Source organism: Numenius arquata, chromosome 8, assembly GCF_964106895.1.
Source record: "Numenius arquata chromosome 8, bNumArq3.hap1.1, whole genome shotgun sequence".
Lineage (NCBI taxonomy): Eukaryota > Metazoa > Chordata > Aves > Charadriiformes > Scolopacidae > Numenius > Numenius arquata.
Window position 1 is genome coordinate 23803293 of NC_133583.1, and position 26986 is coordinate 23830278.

Consider the following 26986-nt stretch of genomic DNA (forward strand, 5'->3'; position numbering starts at 1 on the left):
GGTACAGATTTTATTTCAATTTAATTGTCAGCTTCACTCCATTAAAAAAAAAAAAAAAAGCCATTGATTTCTACAGAATACAGGACGACATACGTTAGGAGAAATTATTACACATCAGAGGACCTGTGAAGCCCAGCAAACTGTTTGCATTTCTCAGTGTAACAGCAACACTGGTTACACAGCTGAGGCACGGCATCTCTCTGCGATAACGTTCGTGCACACAGACAGCAGTGAAAAGCATCCAGAACTGCAACTTTTGACCAAGTATGTGTTCATTTTATTACAGTAGGAGAAAAAAAATAATCACAAGTGAAAGAAACAAAGAGAGTAACTTTGCCTCAGCAGCTTTGCAAGGCTCCAGCCAGCAGCTACGCAGTAGCCCAGGATGTCCCCGAATGAATCATCACTTTATTCCAGACCTGGCTCGCAGGCACATCATACTTCACTGAAGTACTTTAAATAGCAGGCTGTCTTTAAATGGAATTGTGCAAATTCATTGTATGATCTGTCACTTTGGCTCCCTGAGCTCTCTGCACACAGGCGGCCTCGTCACTTGGCCTTAACTATTTCCGCGGCTCATCCAGCCGCCTGCACGCTCCGCTCAGGGGTTCCCTCTGCGCCTGACTCCTGCCCTTAACCCAGCGAGCCCCAACCTCACCACCACGGCAATCGGAGGTGGTTTCAGCATTACTTTAAAGCAAAAAGCCCATTCACAAGAGAAAAAAAAAAAAAACAGGGAAGAAAGATGATTTTTGGCTAGTTGTCAGGCCTCCAGGGTGAAGAGCATGGAGCTCATCCCCTTCCCTCCCCTCGGGACTCGAGCAGAAGTTGCACTGCAGCAAGGAGGATGAGAATGGTCCCTGGTGGGAGCTGCAGCATCCTGTGTGTGAGGCAGCGGTGGCAGAGCATGGGCTAAGCTGGCAGAGGAGCCCCCTGCCTGATAACCTGCCCACTCCCAGCCTCCGGAGACACAGCTTCTCCTTGCACATCCCCTTCCCAGGAGCCAGGTCAGCCCCCAGCAGAGCATCACGCACCCACCCGCCACTCAGCTCCTCAGCCCACGGTGCCACTAAAGGCACAACCTGCTTATGCGCTAAGGGAAAAGCAAACGTCTGACTCCTTCCACGAGGCTGGCACAAGGTGAGAGAGGGTATGGTGAAAACACGGCTGCTTTTTATTAGTACACCTACTCTCTGCAGCATGAGAACCACGGCACTCACAAGAACAGCCTCTATCCCCTGCACATGTAACCACCTACTGCATTTCCACAGCCAGGACAACTTCCCTGCACATAAAGTAAAGCACGTTCCTAAACACCAGTACAGTCTCAGCAGCAAATGCCAAGCTATTCTCGACTTGACAATGAAGCTGGAATTCTGCAGCTAGACAGGCTCAGCCACGACCCTGCTTCATTTATTTCCCAGTAAATAGCACTGCTTGCCTAGAAGGACCCCACTCCCATGCAGGTAGATACGGGCTTCCACCAGGAACTTGACATGGAATTGTCACTTCACCTGGTGTTGGCGTGTGCTGCATAGATGCGCTTGTGGTGAAGCTCATTAAACCTCAGTATTTGCTCCTGAAGAAAAATCCTCCAAGGAAAAGAATGTCTCCCAGCCTATGCCCATGCCAATGTTATAGCTAGCCACACTAATAAAGAAACAGATCATTTTCTATTCTTTGCTGTCAAGTTCTTTAACTAACAACACTGGGATGAACCAAGACCCATTTTTCCTCTCTGCTCCCACCCCTAACCCTGAGGATAGCTCACCCTGGATTTTTGGGTTTTTGTTTTGTTTTGGGTTTGTTTTTTTTTTTTTCCCTGAGAGACATACTGATCTCAAACAACCTCAGAAAGGGAAGAAACAGAGCCACAGCCTTCAGTAAACTTTCCTATTCCATATGGTTTTCAATGCTCAAGAAAGCCACTAAGTTTGAGGAACGGGGAGGACCATGTCCTGCTGCACAGCCAGAGTGCTCCTGGGCAGGGTTATGGACCTGAGAGGGCTCCTGGCACCCCAAGGCATCCTTGAACCTGCAGATTCTCACCTTCACGTTAAATAAGGCACCGGTAACGTCTGTAGGTTTCAGTAACAGCTCACAACAATTTGCAACCTGCTATTCCGAGGGCAACATGGTGGATAATCTAAACAGAAAGAATCTGCCCAGCAGCAGTAAGGCCTCTGTTTCTGCTTTAAAAGGAGATGTGACTGGTGCGATTACTTTGAATAATGGTTTTTTTTTGTGTAAAACGCAATATCCTTCTTCTAATGAGGTTTCAAAATTGGCTTCAAGGCAAAAATTTAAAACCTTTTTAGATTTCAGAGGTATTTTTTCTAGGCCCTTAAAAAAGAGCTACTATAGGACTTAAGCAGCAGTGAGGAAAGGGACATTTCATTTCAAATGTAATTTAGAGCTGGTTTGCTGGAGGAAAAAACCAACCTGTTGTCACCTTAAATACAAGGCAAGGCAGAGAGAAAACAGCAGACTATGATTAAAGCCCTTGCCAAGACAGAAGGCAGCGCGAGAGCAGCTGGCAGGGTCCCAAGGGCAGCAGAGCCTCGTGGTTAGCCCATTCTGCAGGAAGCGCGCTCTGCTCCATCACCTTTTTCTCCCCAATAAGAGTGCCCGTGGAGATCAGATTGAAGAGACGCAAGGGCCGGTGGGGCGGAGGTAGGGGAAAAGAAGCCTAAATAATCTGCTCTGCTGGGTGTCACGTTGTTCACATGGCGTTTGTCTCAGTCCAGGTTTCACAGGGCAGCAATCGGGTGTCCTCTGCGTGGGGTTGGCTCATGTCCCAACCGCACTCCAGTGCTGTAGGTCAAAACGTTTTATCAGAACAGTAAAATCAGGGTCTTCTGAGCCCTTTTTCATTTCTCAAGACATTTCCTGCAAATATTCTTTGGGTCTTTTACTTTTACTCTTACCTGCACCCAATTCCTCCTCTGGACTATATGCTTCATACTATATTGGGTGAGTGTTGTCCTGGAAGGCAATACAGCTCTTACAAGATGACCTGCTTTGGAGAAGATGACATTTTTATAGCACGAATAAAGCTTAAAGCTGGAAGATAGTTTTCAGTCTGACTGTTTCGAGAAAACCACTCCAAATGAGTAAAAATCTTGCACGGGATCCTCCAGTGCATGGTAATGTGTGATGTTGCTGCAGCTTTTATTCGGGTGACATTTGAGCTGATCTGGGAATCTCTTTGTTCAGTCAGTGAATGGAGAGCCACAAAGCGTCTTTCTCACCAAGTGCAGGGACATGGTCTCCCCAAGCTCCTTACGCTCTTGAGCATGTAATTGAAGAACTATCCACTGAAAATGTCACTTCTTGCAGCCAGTGCCGATCTCCTGCAGCTCCCACCCGGGTGGGGAAAAGCCAACTGCACTGAGCCAGGCAGGAGCACACGGAGAAACTCCGGCTGCTTCACCTGCAGCCCTGACTCCCTGCATCTCCCTCAAGACTTTCAGTCTTACAATGGCTTCCGCAAGTTTTTCAGGTTTCAACTCACAGAAGGAAAACATGACATCATCAAATGACATTACGAACAACCTCAGCCTCTTCAAGTAAGTATACATATTTTTGGCCATAAAAAAAAGCCACATGTCATGGCATTTAAGTCCCTGGAAAGTATCTTGGATTACTTCCGTGTTTTAGATATACAGACTGCAAAATGCTTCACTGGAAAAGGAAAAGCTAAATAAATTTGAAAAATCTTCTTGGTAGTTTGAAGTGCTTCAGTTCCGACATTCCAGTCCCTGGGACCCTCTGCCGGCTGGGAACCAGTTGCACCAGCTCCACTGCATCCAAACCACGGCCAACAGCCGAGTGTGAAGGTGAAGAAGGCAGGCTGGGATGAGGCACGGACAGAGGAGGAGAAAACACAGCAAGTGCCAGGCACACACAAAGGCAACCGGCACTGATAAATGTCAGAGATGCCAGTGCCCACCTGAGCTGAGGCAGCAAGTACAAAGGATCTAGACAGTCCTGGGATGGGAGATCCATTTCTTGGTAAGGCTTTGAGTGCATGTAATTTTTTAAGTGCTTTTCTTAAATTAATTATCACAAAAGACAGGCTAGCATTCTTTAAACAGTTGTGATCCTTCATTCCAGTATAAAACACATAGGCAAACATGGCTTAAGACCCACGATCACTTAGGATATCATTTTAAAGTTTGTATTAAAAATATTTTTTATCCAAATGATAAATATTTTATAATAAGCATGTACAAAAATAAATGGTCCATTCCCATAAGGAAGGACATATATAGCTGAAACTCTGAATACATCTTGAGGCAACACAATTACTGATGGAGCTAGTTAATAAAATCTTTGGTATGAGCGTATAGTACGGTAATATTCATGCACCATTGTCTTCCCTTGGCAGGTATACTGTACAGACAAGAGCGACGAGGCAGCTTTCCTTAATTTCTTGATAGGTCTTCCAAATACAACATACAAATATTTCTAACGTGTCTTCCTATGATAATAGGAGAAAAGCCCAATATTCTCCTGGCTCTTCCTATGACTTTCATATCTAAAACAGAAATGAAGATGGGAGGAAAAAGAGAAAGTGAACACAGTGATGTTTCATTCTATCTAGTAAGCAGCATCTACAAAAAATAAAAATAAATTAAAAAATTACTCCAGAGGAAAGCCCATTTCCTTGCAACTGCCACGACAGGGTAACGATGAATCTGTTGGGATTAATTGCTGCAATTTCAGACCCAGGCAGAGGAGACAGTTACTGAGTTAGGTAAGGGGCAGCTTTACACCTGAGCACGGCACCAGGTGGTGTAAGCCTGGGACACCACAGCCAGGGCACATGGGGCACTGAGACACCATGTAGGTACAGAAAAGAGCATCAAAAACCGGAAAAAAAGAACCTTGGAAGAAAAGACTTTGAGAGCTTTGGTTGGCAATTTTAGCAAAATGAAGACTGAGAAATTACTTGAGGCACAAGGACCTCCACAGGGAGAAAATATGAAATGTCAGCTGGCACAGAACCAAGGGGCCGAGGGGTCTGCAGTCTGGTGGAGAAAGGCTTAACAGAAATGCCAGGCTGGAGCTGAAACTAGTTCCATTTGAGAGTAAGACACACTTCTAGAAAGCACCTCACAACAGGAAAGAACTTGAGGGGCTGGAGCGTGTCCAGAGAAGGGCAACGGAGCTGGTGAGGGGTCTGGAGCACAAGTCTTGTGAGGAGCGGCTGAGGGAGCTGGGGGTGTTCAGCCTGGAGAAAAGGAGGCTGAGGGGAGACCTCCTCGCTCTCTACAACTCCCTGAAAGGAGGGTGTAGCCAGAGGGGGTCGGTCTCTTCTCCCAAGGAACAGGCGATGGGACAAGACGAAACGGCCTCAAGTGGTGCCAGGGGAGGTTTAGGATGGATTTTAGAAAAAATTCTTACACTGAAAGGGTTATCAAGCATTGGAAGAGGCTGCCCAGTGAGGTGGTGGAGTTGCCATCCCTGGAGGTATTTAAAAGCCGGACAGACATGGTGCTGAGGGACATGGGTTAGTGGTGGTTTTTGTCAGTGTTGGGTTGATGGTTGGACTCGATGATCTGAAAGGTCCCTTCCAACCTCAGCAATTATATGATTCTATAATTCTATGATTCTAATGCTATGGCCAATTAACTGGGATCAAGGGAAGCGATGGATTCTCTGGCTTTTTGCTATCAGTCCCTGAATGCTTTTCTGAGAATGCTTCCATTAAATACTGGTGACAGAACCTGATGAAGGGAAGTGATGGCAGCTAAGGAAACGCATGGGTTAGCCTTTTAGCCTTAGCCCAGTCGTGGACAGTCCAGCTGAAGGACTCTGATCTGGGAATGAAGGGTAACACAGCCCAAACTCCCACATCACCTGAAACTGGCACTACTGTAGCCCACGGCTCTGGAAAAAAATTAGTAAAGAATGTCCAACTGCAACTGCTGTGACTGGGGCATGAGGAGCAGAAGGGAGTAAACCAAAATGGAGTTTGGATTCTGCTCCCCATCTACCACATGAAGACAGGCACTTCCCACAGCACTGTGTGAAGACTCAAGAGTGAGTGACGCCTCTGTATCAGCTGAATCTCCCTCCCCTGGATCTCTCCGACCAGCACTGACTCACTGCTTCGCTGGAGTGGAACCATGTGCATGCATCAACACACTTTCTGCGAAGAGCTGCTGCTCTGACGGCAATGCTGGATTAGTGGAAGGTCGGGCTGTGGAGAGGAAGAGGAGCCCTGCTCTGCTGCTGAAGCAGTCACCTTCCAGCCACAGGGAGAGCCACACCATGAACCAGCAACAGGGGCAATGGCTGCAGCCGCTCAGGCTCAGCACATCCAGCCGGCATCCTCCGGCACTGGCCACACTCCAACCAGCTCCCAAGGGATGTGGAAGTCAGAAGGTTGGGGTGTTTTCCTGCCTCATGACTGCTGGGAACCATGACCCATTGCTATAGCAACCAGAGCTCACATGACTACTTTCCTTAAAAAGAACCCCTATTTGTGGCATCCTCTGTAGGCAAATTATCCATTATTTATATCTCAGCATGTCTGGAGTGCAGTTTGTATCCTAGCCTCATTAATGAATGATGACACCTTGACCCGCTCTATTAAGTAAGCCATGTTAGATCAAGTGGTGTGCTGCTCTCCCGACACGTGCTAACAGAAGGCAACCGAGAGAACAACCAGGGGAGTAGATTACCTGAGTTACAGCAATACCAAAATAACGCAAATCCTGCAGCAACGCTAAAACAAGCAAGGAAAAACACCGGGCCTAAAGAAAAGGAAAAAAGAAAAAACGTTAAGACAGAACAGAACAGTTGAAGTTTAGCTCAGTTCATAAATCATCAATTGCTATTAATATGCATAATTAAGTGTATTCAAATGAAGCTAACACCTTCACAATTCTGTATGTTCTGTAGCTAATGTACTATGAAGCACATTTACTCTACTGTAATCAATTTTTACTACAGTTGCTTTGACACCATTCACTGTTCTCCTCTGTTCATCTATTAAACTGAAGTGAAAACTTCCTTAGATGTTTTCTTACTCTAAAAACTTTGTGCAAAACCCCCTTTAAACACTACAACAAGGTACTAGTCAGACTACTGGGACCTCACCACACAGCACAGCATTTTACTCCATAAACAGCCCCCTGGGCCAAAGGACTGCCTGTGGGTTAGAGCACATCACATGAGACTGCAGTCCCTTAGAAGCAGACTTTCAGGGTTTTCTTTTTTCCCCACAGATGTTCCACAAATTCCGCTTTCATGACAAAAGCAAATACTCTTCTTCCTGTTTCCAGTTCTGCTGGAAGCTGAAATCACAGCCCCATACACCCCTAAAACCAAACCTCCCACTGGAGCGTTTCCTCCATGTGCCTGCCTGGAATTACATGCAGTTTAACGCTGATGCTCAGTAAAACCTCTCTAATTCATACTCATCCGCAGACAAAACCTCATAAAGATTTATATCTGCTTCTTTATTGACTAATATTCTATTTGTATTTACTACTTTGCTCTGAATATAGCTACAATTAAAATGCCCCTGTCAATTTAAGGACAAATGAGCTGCAGACTAACGAATGAGTGGAGCTGACCACCTGGCCAACAACATGGAGAGAGAACAACGGAGCAAGGACAAAACTGCCAAACAGGGAAAAACTGCCAAAAAAGTCATAGTTCATATAAGCTGCTTTTATTCTCTCATAATTGTATTGAAATTTTAAAATAAAATATCAAATAAACTTCAATGATAAAATAGATCGTTATACATTTTGAAAATTCTTCAGCTTTCTTTCAGATCTTCAATTCCTTTTCAAAATCTTTATCTCCCTTATGAAGAAAGGCTGAGAGAGCTGGGACTCTTCAGCCTGGAGAAGAGAAGGCTGAGGGGAGACCTTATCAATGCTTATAAGTATCTGAAGGGTGGGTTGAAGGAGGAGGGAGCCAGACTCTTTTCAGTGGTTGCCAGTGAGAGGACGAGGGGCAATGGGCACAAGCTGTAACATAGGAGGTTCCACTCAAATATGAGAAGAAACTTCTTTCCGGTGAGGGTGCCAGAGCCCTGGAACAGGCTGCCCAGGGAGGGTGTGGAGTCCCCTTCTCTGGAGATTTTCAAGACCCATCTGGATGCAGTCCTGAGCAACATGCTCTGACATGCTCTGGGCAATCCTGCTTCGGCAGGGGAGTTGGACTAGATGATCTTTATGGTCCCTTCCAATTCTAAAAATTCAGTGAAATTCAGTGAAAAAATTCAGTGAAAATATCTTTCAGTGAATAAAATATTTGCCTCCATAATCTGTGCATTGAACAGAGGAAGGGGTAAAAAATTAGCATGTTTTCCTAAGGAAAATATATTTAAGTTCACCCTTGCTCATCTTCCTATCTTTGTTTTCAAATGATTTGTACTTAAATTGAAAGCTTAAAAAACTGAAAGATTTTGAAAGTTCTATAAAAAAATTGATGGCCTTACGCAAAATAACATCAGCAGCAGCTAAATAGACCTTACTATTCAGCATTGAAGAAATTACAGGAAATGTAGAGTTTAGCTATAACCGTGTAAGTAAAAATACTACTGTAAATGTTGATGCAACTCCACAGTCTTTTGTACTTCCTGGCACTGGTTTCCTCAACAGCAGCTCAGCTCCATTAATTCCACTTAACTTGTGACAGTAAAGACATCATAAAACAAACTATTTGTTACATGAAATGCAAATTACATGATAAAACAAATTGCATCATAATCTGAAAAGCCATTCCATCCAGTGACACTGTATGCATTTATTTACCCCTGTCATTTAGCATATATTTCTCCTTGTCAGTGTCTATCTCTGTGGAATCTGTGGTTTCTAGAAATAAAAGCAACACATGAAAAGTTAGTACCCAACTCAAGCAAGCAAACAAACATAATCAGCACATGTAAAATTGTGCAAAACAACACATTGCAGAAAAATATCCAATTTTGACATAAAATATTAACCCCTCCAAAGGTCAATCGTGGCTATAGTTGAGTTTGGATATATATCGATCAAAAGATATAGGCACATAGTCTTTTGAATGCAACTATGAATAGCTGGAGCAACACCTCTGAACCAGTTCAGCACTAACCACCTAAGTAACACTACACTTGTTTCCCAAGTGTTTCCCAAGTGTTTTCCAAGCAGGAGCTAATCCTTTCATAATGCCAGAAATTTTCATTGTAATACTACAAACTATTTGTTAATATAGGAGCTAATCTGAAAACACCCCTGCAATGTAACACATCAGCATTCTTTCTGTTCTCACGTACATCTCTGGGCCTTAATGTACCTGGCAGACAAAGCACTTGGAACAAACTGCTTGTCGCAGATTATTTATCTAAATTCTGGTTTCAGCTAAAGACATGTCCAGCTTCTTTAAAAGTCTGTAGGTACTACCTGCTAACATGTGGTACTAATAATTTTTGCCTCTATCTTTCTGCAAATTCTCGTAGCAGAGAAGGTGGACCTTAAGACTAGGTGTTCAGTAGTTAGCAGTGATAAAGCAGTTTCTGCTTTGGGCAGAAAGACCTCCAGCTCTTTTAGAGGCGCCTTGGCCATAGAGATGTGGAGATAACATTGTCTGCAGAAGATGTGGGCGACACCAAAGAGCACTGCTGTCACCAGAAATGGCAGAGGAATTACTTTATTTTAATGCATCATGAATCTGCAAAACAACTTTTTTAGCCAAACCTCTTTGTGGTCTAGATGGTTAAAAAAAAAACCACCAAAACCAAAACCAAAGTGAGAGCTCCAAATTTGGCTGTCAATAGGGACGAATTTGAAACTGTTTTGTTTCAGCTGTGACAATCTGGAGTTAGGTGAGGTGCCTCGGAACCTGCTCCGTACTCCAGTTGAGCAAAGGGACCTGAGGTCGGCCAGCAGCAGACGGCAAACATCCATCTCCCACACTAACCACGTCCCTCCAGTGGGGGACAGGGCATGGCCTTCAAGCAAAACAGAAACATCTGAAGCACTTCGCTGCAAAGCTTGAGAGCCACGGAAGCAGAAAGGGCTGCTGCGAAGCCGTAACGGCACGTTCTGTTGCAATGGGATGTCCTCCCTCCCCGTGTACTCTCGCTGAGAAACCCCCACGCTTCACAGGACAGCACAGGCAAATCTCTGCCCTTTTGTCGGGCTGTCACTGTGTGGGGCTGATCTCATCCTTTGTCTTTCTGTGTCAGCGCTGAGAGAAATACAAACATTTTCTGGGCCATTTGGAAGATCCCACTTGGCTTCAGTAGGTGCGAAGTTGCCCGTGCCATGTGCCTTACCCACCCTCTAGTGGGAACTCTGAGACATTACCAGACATTTCACTGCAGTATTATACTTGAGGCAAAGAAATTTTCTTCTAGCACAAATTTTAAAGTTGTTTTAAAAATGAAAGAGAAATCTTTGAAAGGATTTCCTCTGTAGAAAGCATTTTTCAGATGTACAGCTACACATAATCCATCACAGAACTCTGGCCTGGCCTCACCAGTCTCCTCACCAATAATTTCTCCAGGTGTTTTTAACGCTGCTTGTTTCAGTTCAATCTGCATTTAGAACAAAGTCCCCATGTTAGGGATTCCCTTTCTTCTTCACATTTACAAATTCTAGTGTCAATTCTGTAAATGCTCTGTGCTAAATTTGACAAATTTAACAACTACTGCTATGAGTAACATTTAAGTAACATTAAAATTGTACGTATGAGAGGTCGGAAGGATAATGCCTTTAATAGTCAAAATGTCCAAGTTCACTTAAAAGAGAAAGAACACCTCATATTGAAAAGGGAGCTTTTCCTGAAGAATAAAACTGTTTGCTGTTTTAGCTTAAAATGCTGCACAGATGTTTATCAACCTGAATGCAGACATCTGGTTTAGTTACAGAACTCATCAGAAGCAGCAAAAATATTAACACAATCATCTCATTACTTCCTTCTTTGGTCAATATAAGGAAACTGCAGAACCTTAGCATGTAGGAGTATTTTAACTCAGTTATTTAAATTATTCTCATTGTTCTGAGGATGGTAACATAAGAGAGTGTACCAAGATATAGAGAATTTAATGACGTACGATGGTTACCAGAGTCCCTTTGCATAATGCAACAACCCAACCGAATTCAGACCATGTACAGGGGATGTAGCCAGGCCTTGGCTGCTGTGTGCACCTACGTTACGATACATTTTCAGAAATGGCTTGTAGAAGGTGTTATTGAATATTAACAGAGCTCAAACTCTTAAACCATCAACACACTCTTAAAATTTTATTCTTAGTGACTACACTAAGACTTCTTAAGTTGCTCTTAATGAATAAAGGCTGTTTGCTGTCTTCTAGTCACCCTGGCAGAAAAACCTGTTGCTCTTGAGCTCTACCCGAGTAAAAGCGACAGTCAAGACTCTTTGATATAAGGAGCCTGCTCCCTCAAAGGGCATGACTTCTGCAAGGTGGACGTCAGATCAAAAGCACTGCCTTAAAGCTGCTGCGAGGCTGAATCAATGGGACTCGGGCTCCTCCGAGATTCTGAGGCAGGGAAGGGCCCAGACTTTCCCAGTTCAAGAGGGTTCGGGTATGGGTGTGAGATCTGGGGTAACTTTGCAGCCTCCCTGTGCCGGCAGGAAAATGGTGCAGTCTTCCACTGGTGGGTATTTGTGCTGGGTAGATACAAGCCTTTTCCTTCAAAATGAAAGGCAAAACAAAGCTAGACAATGCAGTATCTTCAAAGGTAATTATAATTTTACATGCCCTTCTCACTCCAGAAATAAGTCTAACTGTTTTTTTTAAACACCTTCTGGTGTAACAGTCTAAATCTCACCGGAATCTGACAAACATGTCTAAAATTTCCCCAGGCACATAACTGTGCAGTTTCTTACAACTAGAAATCAATTGACTGGTGAAGCATTAGCGCTGATAGATACTTTATAAGAATTTCTTAAACTGCAGGCCCTTCACAGCCTCATTAACTTAAACGTGGGAGCTTTCCCTCAAGCTCAAGTCATTTCAGTAAGCAGGATGTCTGAACGTATTTCCTGAACATTTGGATGATTGTTCTTTTCTCCAGTTCGTTAGGTGGGGAAAAAACAAAACAAAAAAGAAAAAGCCCCACCAACACATAGCAAGCATTATCCTAGGTTCGCAAGTCAGGCTTGATACTTTTCCTTAAATAAATGAGCTCCTTTGCAGCATAGAATCAAATCTGTTTGAGTCTCAGCCCTCCCAAAGTATACACATGTATATTTGGGGGGCAGCTTTACGGACACCGCTCAGGCCTGCCAGCTGCACAAAACGAGTCCTAAGTGATTAATATCACAGTTCATCATTGCAAGGACCTATGAATGTTTGCTTCACGTTAAACTAGACACAACTAGGAGATCTATGGATTGAGGGAAAGTCAAGCTTCTGGACCACCAGAGTTTTGAGCTTAATAAATTTGAGGTTTGTAATGTTCTTATGTGCTACAAGTCAGAATAAACACAGAGGTAACAGACAAGCCACAAAGAAGCAATGGAAAAGAAAAATTGTACTTTATTACGTTGCTGTCTTACACGCTGCACCTAAACTGTTTTAAAGACATATTTCATCTTTCAAAACAATGAGTTTTAGACTGCCCACACTAGTCAACAAATAACAAGAACTATGCAGTCAAATCCCCTTAAGGCTTTTGGAAAATTCCAGTCAGAAGAAATTATTTTATACCCCCAAAATTATTTAGATAACAAACAGGTTATTTAAATAACCTAAAACTCATCTGAATGAGGTTTTGTAATACACTGATGAGGAAATCCACAACTCAGTCAACTTACAAATCAACTTACTCAAGATTTTCCTGCTTGGCAGGTCATTATACAGCTGTTCAGCATTGATCTGTAGAGCCCTGTAAAACTCTTGACAGTGTCTGTCTCCTTTCTTCTGAAGATGCTTTATCAGATCTGAAAGTCTGGTATGGAGTGATGCCTTTGGATTCCTGAACTGTAAGAGAAAAGCACCCATCAGAAGAGAGATTACAATAGCTGGAGATCAATTTTACATCACTTCACAGTATGCCAGGGAGTGAAGATATGGAGTTTATTTTATATAATTCCCACAAAATTCCCACAAGGTCTATGGGATACAGCTGAGATTGTAAGCCTCCTAAGCACCCAGTAGAGTTGACAGAAACTTGCCTGGACCTATGAGAAAGCAGTTCATTTCTGTCTGCTAAGTGCAGAAGTCACAAATTGTGTTTCACAGATTTTTTATGTATTTATTTTGAAGCTCTTGAGGGAATGAGATGGTCTTTAATTGTGCATGTCACAATGTTTATCATAACTGAGTGGCTAGACTTGTTCAGCTGATGATCTAGCACTGCTCTAAACCACCAAAACACTATTCATTCCCAGTTTGGAGTGTGATTATGACAGAATTAGACCTATTTTTCCTAATATTAAAATACTGATATGCCAAAACCCCGAGCCTAGTGCAGACAGTGAAGTCAGCAGAGGGCAATTACAAAGCGTTTGAAGTAGGATATGGGAAGCTTTTAACTGACTTTAACTTTCACTCCACACCAGTTTAAAAGAGGTTTCTTCCTAAAAACAGCTACCCATTTTTGAAAGCTTCATGCCAGGGAGGGCGGCCTTCCTCCATACACAGCGGCACCACTGGAATATGTTACTAGCTCCATCCACTTCCCACAGCTCCCACACTTATAGGTGGGACTAATGCCGCTCTTCTCTCCCAATACTCAGAGCTATTAATCACATTAATCAGCAACTAAAACTGATTAAGCTAATATAGAGGATTTTGTGGACACAGCTGGATGCAGCACAGATCATCTGACATGGCACTCCACACTGCCTCATGTGAGGAGGCAGGCATGCGGGGCGTTTGGTCACACGATGGGTGCTATAAGATAGCGCGCTCCTGCTCACATGGCATGGGACCTCACGGCGGGGATGGTGACACTGGGCTGCTGCTGAAGAGAGTGCCCTCTCTCACAGCCACTTGGCACAGGGAACGTGCCAGCCCTGTGACTTCTCCTCTGACATGAGATCCCAGATACAACTGGTCAGCAAGTGTGAGGTGAGGAAGACTGGCCGCATGTGGCACCAAGAGTCAAGTCAGAAAGAGGGAAGCTGAGCTACTGACCTGCAAAAACAATGCAACATTCAGAGATATAGTAAAATTCATCAAATTACCTTTTCTGCTTCTGCGTTGGTAAGAATTTGGGGGTAGACTCTGTTAAGCTGGAGAATAATTTTATCAACCACTTGCTCATTCAGTCGGCTATTGCTTGTAAGAAAATACATGTCGTGTTGCAGCCGATGACAATACGACTGATCTAGAGATAACAATACAAAGAACAAAGCACAGCAGTTAATCAGCAAGCCATTTTTAAATTCTGTAAATTTCATTTTCCTAATAGTGGTTAAATAGCTAAAATAAGATTACCACCGTCACGTAACTTTAGAAAGCTGAACTATCTACTAGGGAAACACAACACGGCCACATGCTTTCAAACACCCATCTACTTAACATTACACACATCTGAACTCCCAGCTGGTCACTCGTGCTGACTCTCTCTTTCCAAAGGGAGAAGGTTCTAAATTATTTGGATGTCAAGCACCAATAGATATTTAACCAAATACAGTCCTAAGGTTGTTAAATCACTGAAGATTAATCTTCTATCACTTATGAAGTCACATTATAAAATTTGAAACTGATGTGCTTTATAATTTTTTTGATGTAAATGTCTATTTCATAGAGAGAGGTTCTCTCTGATGTAGAACAGCAAAAAGACATAAATTTGGGTTCAAATTATGTACACTGCTGATGCTGGTATACAGCACAGGGCTGGCCTTTGCCTGCTGCTCAGCACCAGAGGTGGGATGGGATGGGATGGGATGGGATGGGATGGGATGGGATGGGGAGAAGGCAGCCATCCAGGCAAAACAGGGGCTGGCTGAGCTGGAGTGGTTTGGCCCTAATGTCACCCAACTCTTGAAAAATATATTGTTGCCTTTTGTCTCCCAGGAGACTTCAGCAACTTGCCCGCTGGAAACTGCCCAGACTGAAAGAGAACTGGAACATCAAGAACAGCATTTCTGCCAAAGAGCCGTGAAGTTTTTAGGGAAGGATTTTTACCTTCACTTCACACAGGAGTGGGGAGAAAGTATATTCAAAAAGCAGTACGTTTTTACCATGAAGTACACTCAAACACCCATACAAATAAAATACATCTTCTCCTATTAACCCAAACCTCTGCAAATACACAAATCCAGTCTCGTTGTTGTTTTAAGCACCATTTCCAATTTGGCAGCAATGGATTTTGCAGGAGCATAGCCTTCCCAATAGCTGCTTGTCTACAGTCCCTGGATTAAGATACAGGCACAGACTGGTTTCACGGGTTACTGTGCCCTTATCAGATTTAGAAAGAGAATGTCTATGACCGCGTCTGAAATAAGTGTTAAAATGTCAGTACAGCACTTTATAACCAAGCAGCACAGAAAACAAAATCAAAACACCACCAGCCCCACCACATTCCCTATTTAAAGCAAACGCATAGGTTTTATGGTATTTTGCTACCAGAAAATACATAAATGATCAGCCCTTTGTGCCCTGCAATTTAGAGAAGATAAACAAAAGAATGAAGGTAAAGAGCCTGAAAACTTTGGCACAATGCACTCCATCTCGGCACAGCCCTTGCTCTTTCTATACCATGTCCTTTATCTGTGTAGCGTGAACACCATTTACAGGAAAGGGTTCAGGAAAACCCCCCAGTGTGACCATCACGCACTAGTAACTTCTCCAGTGCCAGTGTCACCCTATTCAGACAAGAACACACAGCTATTGATACTGCACAGAGAGCTGCAACTCTACAGGTACAACAGAATTTCAGTTACATTCTTACTTTTTATACAAACACCATATTATTTCCACATGTTTCTAATGCCTCGCTTTTCCATGGCTCGCTCTCGAGGCAGGTTTTTAGTGCACTGTCAGAAACACACTGCCCTGACACACTTGCTGTGCAAGAAGTTCCACATTATCTGATTCACGGCTGAGATCAAACTTCTCTTCTTCAAATCAACTCACTGGCATGCACAAAGGCTGAGGCAAGGACCAGGAGACTGTGAAGTTGTGTCTGTTCATGCAAATACTTTTTGGGGAATGAAGTGCCACAGTGCAGCTTCTTCCTCCTTCTTCTGCCTCAGCTACATGATTTGTAGTGACTCTCAGTGTCACCGACAACTCTGTACCTTCTGCAAACTTACAAAAAATGTGCATTAAACCAGGGTCTTACAGCTAGTAGAGCAATTAAACTTCAAACAGCACTGTGACATTCAAACAATGAACCACAGCAAGTGCTAAAAGCGTGACAAGGATCCGACACAATGAGTAGATAAAGTAAAATAAAAACAGGCTCAAAGTGTCATCTCCTTCCCTGCTTCTCGCTCTGTTGCTGCCCTGTCATTACCGATCCCTGCACAGGCAGCACTCAGAAGTGTATTAGCAGCAATTACACCAGGGAAGTTAACTGTGACCAACTGAGGATTGCATTTAAGCCAAGATTATTCTCTGAGCAGTCAGGAGCACTCCATGTCCTCGCGGCACTCGTCATTTACATGGACTCATTAAACCATCACCAGAGGTACCGAGGGCTTTTTGCTGCTATCTGAAACCCACGTGCTGGTGCACCATGTGTTATATTACAGGGCAAAAGCCTCTCTGAGATTTCAGAGATGGCTATGTTTTCTTCCCATCTAAGCCAAAAGGCAGGAGAAGAGGATGAGACGATGCTTTTGGCCTCTTCAGCTCTTGCTACACTGTGCCCACCGAGGACAGGCTTTTTGCCTGGCTCAGGCAATCTGAAGATGTTTCTCCATCCTATGTGATGTTCCCTTTTGAAGAAGCGCCCATGAAGCAGCCTGCTTCCTCCCCATTCACCAGCCTGCACCTTCACCTCCTCCAAATGCACTTCAGTGTTTAGGATGGGGTGCAAGGTTTAAAATTTTCTGAAAAGTGGTTATGAAGCTCAGCACCAGCTCAATAAAAGCAGAGCAGAAGTAACTTCCAGTATCTCACCGCTCTCTTCTGGAATCGTTCGTCTCTCCTCCAACTCTGAGAAATCTCTGCCCACACCACACAAGGAACTGCCTTCAGGCTTCTGGTAAACCAGAGAAGTGAAACTTCACACTGACACCGCCCACCAGCACGAAATTGTGCTCCAGCTACTACATTTAAATAAATTACACACAAAAAGCCCCACCAATCCTAGCAGCTGGAACGCAGCACCCTGCTTTGGAGTGATAAGGGTATCTGGAAAGCACACGTGCATTTGAAGCCACCACACAATGCTCCTGACCTGAGCCCAGCTTGCCCCAGGAGTTCCATCAGCTTTGTTATGGCATGGACTCACTGCCATGCACTGCCAGTCATGGCCCAGTTCTGGGTGCACAAACGTGACCGTGTTATGAAGTTTTATAATCACCATTCATATTAAAAAGCAGCCACTTTTAAATACGGAACACACCCATTACTTACATTCTACAATAACACAAACCCCAAACCAGGTAACTTCGCAACTGCAGCAAGGCTACTGATGTGCTGTCAGGTCTTCACAATTTAGGGAGCGGTGGTTTGGGTTATTTTGCATATCTGCCTTTTATCTCACTGCCTCAAAGAGACGACAGTTATTGCAAGGAAAATTTAAAATCTTTATGCTTTATGCTTTGTTCTTAAGTAGGAGGCACCCCAGCATTATAAGGAGGGTTGTGTTGTTAGCCAGTACTTACCCAGAAAGTTGAGAGCAGCATAATCAGGAGGCCAGGTCAATTAAGCAGTGCTGATGGCACAGGCGTGGCATTGCCAGGCATTTTAATGCCCTCAGACTGCACCAGGATTGCTTCTAACTCCAAATTTGTCATTTGGCATTACTGCAGTTACACCTTCTCCTCCGCTAGAAGACAAGTCTAGCTGGGCTTTACCCTGCCCAGAGGCTCGGCTGGCTCGGGTGGGCAGCACGGATGAGCCTGTGGGCTCCCACACCGCCGGGGGGACAGCAGGGACCCGGCTGGACCGGGACTGGACTCCACATCACTCAAGCTTCCTTTCCCAGAGGAAATGTAAATTTGTCAAAGAGAGAGGCAGGAAACTCAGGAACTGTCTTTGGCAGTTGAGAACAAAACATGACTAATAATTTCATGTTGTTGACTTATAATGACAATAAGCCCATGACACATCATGCACAACCACTTTTTTTCTCTTACCCAAAGCACAAAAGGCCTCTGGCATACAGCAGACACGTGCCACGCTAACAGACACCGCCTGCACCTGACCACACGCACGGAAGGAAAGGGAGTACACGAATAATTAAGAGACAACAGAGAAAAGCAAGAGATTACCAGTTATTTGTAGCCAGCAGGTCCTCAGAGACCAAAATACATCAAATCAGTGATGATAAATGCGCAAGGAGCAAATGACCATAACAAAGCAATGCACTCATCATTTTTCACCTCCAGGTAGGAATCACCCCCATCACAACCCTTCATAAAATGACATATCTCTATTTTACCTTCCAAACAGGAAATTAGGCTTCTGGCAATAGCTGCAGAATGACCCAGCCTTTATACTAAGTGCTGGCATTTTAAGGCTGCTGAAATATATTCTGCTCTTGGAAGTAACAAGGCTCATCAAAAAATCTGATGGTATGCGACCGTAATGTCCCAGACTATCTTCTACAGCACCTGCAGGAAAAATGTGAAGGGCAACAGAGCCACCCTTCCCCAAGCTCTTCCTAATTTAATGGCAGAGCGTGCTCACAGAGTTTGTCAGAGACAATTCCCAGCCCAGGCATGGGCATGCCAGACCCTGGCAGCAGCCAGGACACCAGACCAGTGCTCTGGCACTGGCACTTGATCATATGCCTGCAGTGAGGTGCCTGGTCCCTGGAAGGTGTCGCTAGCCAGTGGCACAACACACTGGTAACACAAAACATAACTTTCAGGTTATAATAGCTGTCAAAAACCCTTCTGCAGTTTTGATTCTGCTTAATTATTCTTACCATAAAAGACCTCATGTTGTTTTCTGTATTAGGAACATCCAATGGGATTTTGTCTCTTACAGCCCCCACCATATATGTTCCTCTATGATACACTTTCGCTGCCCTTTGGCTAAAGCCACCTGGCCCCAGGAACCTGCCACCTTAGACTGGGGTCTGCATTGCCACCTCATGTTTATCACAGTAAATTAATAAATCCAGCTCCATTTCAGATCTGTAGGCTGCAATCAGCCCCTCCTCCTTCTCTGTGCCACGTTAACTGCTCTCATCCACGCTTGGGCCCCAGGAGCATAAATGCTGCCAACCACCTTAAGTCAGGCAGTGTAGACCTTTCCAATTAATAACTCCACCAATATTTACAGAAGGGCTCTTGATACCGCCTCTGACACCACTGTATCTTTCTTATGGTTTCATATTTTGCTTGGTTTTTTCCCTTAACAAACCTCCTTCAATTTACCAAGCAAACAGACAGGATCAACACAAGCAGATAAATTTAAATACAACGGACACAAACCCCAATCCATCTCTCTGACATTCTCCGTAACAATACACATAATTTGTAAACATCCATTCCAGAAACCTCAATGGTATCTGCTGTGCAACACAAACACAAGCTGAAGCTTCACAGATTCGTATCACAGAGTCATAGAATGGTTTGGGTTGGAAGGGACCTTAAAGACCATTCAGTGCCACCCCCTGCCCTGGGCAGGGACACCTCCCACCAGACCAGGCTGCTCAAAGCCCCCTCCAACCTGGCCTTGAACCCCTCCAGGGATGGGGCAGCCACAGCTTCTCTGGGCAACCTGGGCCAGGCTCTCACCACACTCACAGCAAAGAAGTTCTTCCCCACATCTCATCTCAATCTCCCCTCTTTCAGTTTAAAACTGTTCCCCCTCGTCCTATGGCTCCCCTCCCTGATCCAGAGTCCCTCCCCAGCTTTCCTGGAGCCCCTTTAGGGACTGGAAGGGGCTCTAAGGTCTCCCTGGAGCCTTCTCTTCTCCAGGCTGAACCCCCCCAACTCTCTCAGCCTGTCCTCACAGCAGAGGGGCTCCAGCCCTCTGAGCATTTTCATGGCCTCCTCTGGCCCTGCTCCAATAGGTCCATGTCCTTCTGATGTTGGTGGCCCCAGAGCTGGAGACAGCACTGGGCGGGGGGGCTCCCCAGAGTGGAGCAAAGGGGCAGAATTCCCTCCCCTCCCCCTGCTGGCCACGCTGCTGGGGATGCAGCCCAGGTTGAGGGGGGCTTTCTGGGCTGCCAGTGCACGTTGCTGGCTTGTGCTGAGTTTCTCGTCCACCAACAACCCCGAGTCCTTCTCCTCAGGGCTGCTCTCCAGCCATTCTCCACCCAGTCTCGATTTGTGCTCGTAGGCATGTGCAGTACCTCACATTTGGCCCAGTTGAACTTCCTGAGGTTGGCACAGGCCCACCTCTCAAGCTTGTCTGGGTCCCTCTGGATGGCATCCTTTCATTCCAGAGTGTTGATCGCGCCACACAGCTTCGTGTGATCAGCAAACTTGCTGAGGGTGCACTGAATCCCACTGTCCATGTCACCAACAAAGGTGTTAAATAGCACTGGTCCCAGTACTGACCCCTGAGGAACACCACTCGTCATTGGTCTCCACTTGGACATCCAGCCACTGACAACTCTTTGAGTGCAGCCATTCAGCCAATTCCTTAACCCCATTGAAAAAGGCCACCAAATTTGTCAGGCACGATTTGCCCTTAGTGAAGCCATGTTGGCTGCCACCAGTCACCTCGTTATTTTCCATGTGCCTTAGCATAGCTTCCAAGAACATCTGCTCCACGACCTTGCCAGGCAAGGTGAGGCTGACTGGCCTGCAGTTCCCCAGGTATTCTTTTCTCCCTTTTTAGAACTTTTTCCCTTTTAAAAAGTTTCCTGTAAAGCTCTTGGATGACTTTCACAAACTCTGTAAAGGCAAGCTGACCACCAAAACCTGAAGGCACACAACCTGCCATTTATACATACTCATGCAAACTCCCTGCTGAAGCATCTCAAGAGCTGAAAAAGCCTCTCTCAACAAAATGCTAGCTTAACACTTATCTAGGTTTTGGCTTTTCCCTTTCATGAGCACAGGAAATGGATGCTGAGGATTTCAGAATGAATCTGGCTGCAGGGAAATGGTCTGAGATGAATGGGTTGTGCTGGTTACCAAACGCAGCCCCAATGAAGGCAACCAGTCTGCTCCTGTGGGCTGGAGCGCAGTGATACAGGGCGCAGGATGCCGTGCCACCCTCCCCAGCCACACTCACCCACTGCCACGTCCCGCTGCTACACTGGCAGGTTAGTAACCAGAAGTCAAGAGTCTGACAGCAACTTCAGTAACTCATCTCTATCTGAAATATCTTTTAGAAATAGAAGAAATGAATTTAGAAATGAAACGGCGAGCAAAATATTAAAATGCTCTCGATACTTGAGTGTGGCACAGTTCATACACATCCCCACGCCTCCAAGCCTCGTACAAAGGCTAAAACGATGTGAGTCACCAGGAAGGCCCGGGCGCACGGCAGGTGCGGAGGCAGACTCTTATCGAGCCGGGCGTAAGCGGGAGGTTTCTCCTCGCTGCCACCGGCCGCGGGGCCAAGGTGCGGACTCGGGCGGAGAGGCCCGGCCCGCGGCGGACGGCCGGGCCTGTCCTCTCCGGATGCCGCCGACGCCCCGGTTCAGGCGGCTGCCCAACCGCCCCCGCCGGCCGCCAGCCCCGCTCCGGCCGCTGCCGCCGCTGCAGGGCCGCGGGCCCGGCTGCCAGGCGGGGCATCAGCAGGCCGGAGGCACGGCCGGGCGGCGCCAGCGCCCCTCCGGAGCGCGGGCCGCGCTCCACCCCGGGGGCGGCTGAGCCCTCCGGGAACCCGCAGAGGCCACCACTATCCCGGCCGAGCCCTCCCTCGGGGGAACGGGGCGCCGGCGGCACCACAACACCCCCCCGGGCCACACGCGCGGCGGCTCCGGCGGCAGAGCCCCGCAGCGCAGCGACGCCGCCTCAGCGAGCGACCGCCTCCCGCCCGCCCGCGCCGGCCTCGCCGCCGAGTCCCCGCGCTCGCCCCGCCGCACCCGGGCTCTCTCCGCACCGCACTCACCGGCCATGGCGGCGCCGGCCCTGCCCTGCCCGGCCCGCCGGCGGGCTGCCGGCCTTCCTCCTGGGGATGGCGGCGGGGCCGGGCCGGGCCGGGGCGGTGCGGCCTGGCCCCGGCGGGGCGGCGCCTGCCGGGCCCGGCGGAGGCGCTGGCGGGGCGGCCCGGGGCGTCGGAGCAGCCTGGGCCCGGGCAGCCTGTGGCGGCGGGTCGCCCGTGGCCCCAGCGGCCTGGAGAGGCGAAGCGCGTTCCCCGGTCATGGCTGCACTCCTCTGGCCGTGCAGGGCGACGAGTCTGAAGCGCTTCGCTGCATCGTTAGCAATGCCGCGGTTTACTTCTCCGCAAGTAATTTAGCTGTTCAGAACACCACGTCTACATTCTCATCACATCCCTGTGCAATTAGTGTTTTTTCCTCTGCTGCAGCACCGTACACATTTACGTGCAACTACAACGTGTAAGGCAAATTAATTTGAGTCCAAGGAGCAGAGACGGTACCTCTCAGTCGAGGAAAAGCTTGCATTGAAGCTTCTAATTAATTGGGATATATTAACTTTGTGAGGGAAGAAGCACAAGGAAACCTGTGCATTTTAAAAAACTCCTGTTACCACAAAATTTCATCAGCACTTAATTACCAAGCGATGTTTAGAGGACAATATACCTTCCTGGGTATAAAGGCTGCAGAGTAGCAAGGCTGAGCCTTAGCTTTGCAAATTGTGATAAAGGAAGGGATACAGTATTTATTACTACAGATCTTTTTTACTGCAAAATCTGCTATTTTTGTCATGGATTGGAAGAGGTGGATTTCTAATATGGCAAAGACACAGGGTGATTTGTAATTATGACTTGTGTTGAAACCATGAAAAAAATTGTTTATGTTGAAGAGGGACAGAAATCTTCCAGAGGGATTAAAACCACAGGAGGCAAAGCTGCCCCCAGACTGGTACAGAAAATGCTTCAACCACACTGCCCTCCCACAGACACCTCTGGTCAAGTTTCCTTCTCAGAAGAAGCAAGTCCCCAAGCAGCGAGGCACACCCTTGCCCAGGAGGCACCTCCATTGCCTGGGTGACCACGAGTCCACAAGATCCCAGGAGGTTTGCCCTGTTTTGTCTCCTTGGCATCTGAAACAGAGGGATAATGAAAGGTGTGGCCCCTGGCTGCGAGTGGTGCTATGTCTTGGGAACTTGTAGCAGTGAAGCTGGAAGTCAGTGTGTCCTGACTGAGAGCTGCGACTTCTGAAGCCTACGGGGTAGGCACGAGTTGCCAAATAGGAAGTAAGAAAGGATTTGGTGAGGGCTTGACTTTGTGCTTGGATACACCCTGTAGACCCTCTTGTGAGAGACAGCTCCAGCTAGCCTGGGAGTTTAACAAAAAAATGAAAAAAGATAATTTGCTGGAAGTTTGCAAGTGCTGCCACTTCGTGGTGTCATGGGGGAAGTGTCATACCCAGCACAACCCCAGAGGTGGGGCTTGAGGGGTACAGGTGTGTTCTGTCATGTCCTGGGGCAGGATTTCGGCTGGCAGGGTCACTCACACAGACCTGAGCCTTTCTTCCCGATAACTTCTTTCTCTGGTACTCTGGCCTTTGTGTTCCGTGCCTTCCCTGCCAGGGTGGGGTTTTCCGCCCGGCACCACTTTCCAAAGAGCACAGCGTCGCACCCATGGACAAGCCCGTGGCAGAGGTCTCCCTGGTGAGCACAGCCACAGCCGCTGTAACACGCACCTCCATCAGCAAATGAGTACATAAATCCCCACATTTACTCTTGAAAGTATTGCTCTGTACCTCCGTACCACGAATGAAAGCAGCTCTTTTTTTCTCTAGAAAGTATTAAGACCATGGAAAAAAAAAATCTCACTGAAATATTTTTAGTATTATCAAATGCTGTGACATTTTTGGTGCATGTCCTTGGGGAGATGAATAGAGTATAAACATCCTGAGTTTATTCATTTACCCTCAGGAATCCAAATATTCTGAATAGCGTTAAAATAGATTTTTAAATTATCATTATTGCACATGAAGGCATCAATCATGCCTGTATCAGGGTGATTTTTGGCAGTAACAGGAAGAGGCACCTTGTGGAAAGGAAATTGTCATTTTATAACTTCTTTCATCATATATTTTTAAGACTATTTCATATGTATATTAAAATATTACAGCAAAAGGTGTTGCCTAGTACTAAGAGGCAGTGGTAGTAGGGCACGCTGAGGATTTTTTTTATGCCTTTTATACTGTTGTGGATTCACTGCATTTTGTGCTCTGCTAAAAAGTTTCCCTGGAATTGCTACCAGAATCCTCACCACAAAACTGAAAACCTGGAGATCTTTATGTGACATAGACTGAAATCTCTAATATAAATCTTAAACTTTTTTTAGGAGGCAGTGTTTCTGAGCACTGTGAGTGAAATGGAAGTGAAAATCAATCATTCAGGAGTGTTGCAGTGTACAGTGCCACATTGCCTGGAGGTGTTTTTGTCCTACAGGCTCAGATAATGACACAAGAATCAAGGGTTAAATATATCTCCTCCTCATGCCCATGGCATGCAGGACTTCTGCAACCCTATCGCTCTTAGGTTTGCCTTGGAAAGATGGGTCCCCAGGAGCCACACGGCCATGGCAGGGGCAGCGGAGAGGGTCTCCCGTGTGCTTGGCAGGAGCTGGGCCACCGAATCCCCTCCCAGGGTATGCTCGGTGACATTCACAGAGCACAGTTGGACAGAGGGGACGCACACTCGGCCCTGGTAACAGCCATGAGCCCTGTGCTAACAGTGCTATGAAACCCTTATGCTTTTTGAGGCCAGTAATGCTGATTTTCAAGGAGCGAGTGGCACGGTGCCCAGCCCTCCCTCCTGCTGACGGCAGCCGTGCCACATCAACAGAGCCCGGCTCCTTTCCCAAACTCCATGATTCATTTCGGATTGATCTCTCCTAATTTAGTGGCTAAGTGACCCACCCAACAATGGTTTATTTTCCAGCGTCTAAAGGACAGCAGATGTATTTCCTGGTTAGCTAATCTCAAAAGCCATTACTGTTTCCCCCCTGCTAAACCGACTGATTTGTTTATTTGAGTGAATTATTTGATTTACTAAATATTACCCTTGTCCTGGCAGCATCAGACTGTAGTGTTTTCTTGTTTTATCTGTTAATTGTTAAATCACAATATGGTTTCTTATTTTCCCACAGCTGAAGGGGACTGGATCTCTTTAGGAACAAATTAAATCCAGATCCAGCACAGGCAGTTCCTTTAACAAAGTCTTTCTTTGTGTTTAAGAAAATACAATGAAATATTTCTTAAAAGCTCAGATTACACACTAAGCTCCCTTCAGCAAGTTTTAGATAATCATTTATAAAAACAGACTCTATGAAGGAAAAAAAAACCAGGATGGCAGCGACCAGCTGGCCACTCCCGTCAGAGCCGCTGCCTCTCCTGCCTCTGCACTTCTGTTCCGGCACGCTCGGACTTTCCAGCCCGCTCATTTTGCCCGAGTTCCTCATTACAAAGACACACTTACATGTCTTGTAGATCATCGTCCATAGGTTTCCCAGGTTTGTGCTGCGCCCAGCACACGCACGGCGGGGCCGCTGGAGTGGTGTCCTCCTGGGTGAGCAGAGGTCACCGTGAGAGGAGAAGCGAAAGTGAATTGGGAGGAGCGGGTCTGGCTGTCACGGCCAGCGGGGTCACCCCGGCACTGCCAACCGGGGCTGCTCCTTCGCTCCCCGGGTAGGCTGCTGTCGGTTTTAATGGGTGTGTAATCAGCTCTGAAAAGCAAGGTGCTTATTTACTCAAAGTTATGGTTTGGGTTTTTTTTTTTTTAGTGCTAATAATTTCTAGGATTGCTTTCTGTATAGAACAGATAATTTTCCAGTCTTATTTATATAGACAGTTATATTGGTATAATCACCTTTCATTTCTTCTTTGGTTAGAAGGACATGAAGAAAAAGAGTTCTCTGACTCCAAACACAAAGGCAGAAGCTGTGCCACAAGTTCTCAGCTCTTTGTTCCCGACCCGCTAAGCCGTGAACAGACGTGAATCAGACGTGAACAGAACTGACCTGGGTGAAATCATAGCCTGGAGCATCCACAGGTCTGGAAATTCCTGGTCAGTTTTAACTTCTTATATTCATTACATGAGTGAAATTCACCCCCCCTCCCTGATTCTGCTGTGTGACACCCTATTCTTGGAAATTTTGATGGTGTTGGTAAAACAAGAAGATAATGCAGATAATGGAAAAATTGAGCACCTTTCAATCCTGGCACAATGGAAAAGCCAGCATATAGAATAAGCCATTGTATACTGATCATTAATCATCTTGATAAATATTACAGAAGTTAATGTGTTGGCTGTTAGGTTGTACATGAGATAAATGAACAACCACCTTCACGTAGATGTTCAAAACCACACTTATCTCAACATCTGATCCCTTGTAAAGTACAAATCAAATTATACACATGAGAAAAAATACTCAACTAATTTTTTTTTTCTAAAAAACCCTGAATATTGACATTCCTGGAAGGCAGGAAGCAAATAAAGCCATTTGAACATAGGCCCCTTAAAATAGTTGTATAAATAAACAGCTGACAGATTTGGCAAACTGACATTCAGCAGAGCTGCAGGGAGAGAACAAAGCCCCTTTGTCTGCACTGTCCTCACATGGAAGTCATCACCCTGCCAGCTCGGTGCCTCACCTGGCCCCCACAGGCCAGTAAGGACAGACAGGATGGTGCTCAGCCAACACGCAGCCCACCGGCTTCAGAAATTAAAAGCCATCATCTAGGCATGGATTAGAAGCTACTGCAGACTCCAGCTCATAGATGTAACACACCTCCTGTGGGAAACACTACTGAGTGTTTCTGTATAACCTTGACCTTGGAAC

The 26986-nt window shown here is 46.0% G+C and overlaps 1 protein-coding gene across 5 annotated transcripts; it reads right to left on the reverse strand.

Annotated features, from left to right (window-relative positions):
- CARD19 (caspase recruitment domain family member 19) lies at nucleotides 1-25713 on the reverse strand. Of its 5 annotated transcripts, XM_074151582.1 has the most exons (7): nucleotides 22121-22182; nucleotides 21296-21388; nucleotides 14164-14306; nucleotides 12802-12955; nucleotides 8781-8840; nucleotides 6693-6764; nucleotides 1821-4540 (listed from the first exon to the last, which is right to left on the reverse strand). In XM_074151582.1, the coding sequence occupies exons 3-7, from the start codon at nucleotides 14272-14274 to the stop codon at nucleotides 4428-4430; spliced, it is 510 nt and encodes a 169-aa protein (XP_074007683.1). In that variant the 5' UTR covers nucleotides 14275-14306; nucleotides 21296-21388; nucleotides 22121-22182; the 3' UTR covers nucleotides 1821-4427. The 5 variants fall into 5 exon arrangements, with proteins under 5 accessions (XP_074007684.1, XP_074007685.1, XP_074007683.1 ...); XM_074151580.1 differs by lacking the exon at nucleotides 21296-21388 and having other exon boundaries at nucleotides 22121-22176; XM_074151579.1 differs by lacking the exons at nucleotides 21296-21388; nucleotides 22121-22182 and adding an exon at nucleotides 25624-25709 and having other exon boundaries at nucleotides 1827-4540.
- Between the last annotated feature and the right edge of the window lie 1273 nt (nucleotides 25714-26986).

Coding starts and splice junctions, on each gene's coding strand:
- CARD19 (XM_074151579.1), bottom strand. Junction 12,956..14,163: donor CCAACGCAGAAGCAGAAAAG/GTAATTTGATGA, acceptor TTTCTCTTACAG/TTCAGGAATCCAAAGGCATC. Junction 8,841..12,801: donor GCCAAGCAGGAAAATCTTGA/GTAAGTTGATTT, acceptor TTTTATTTCTAG/AAACCACAGATTCCACAGAG.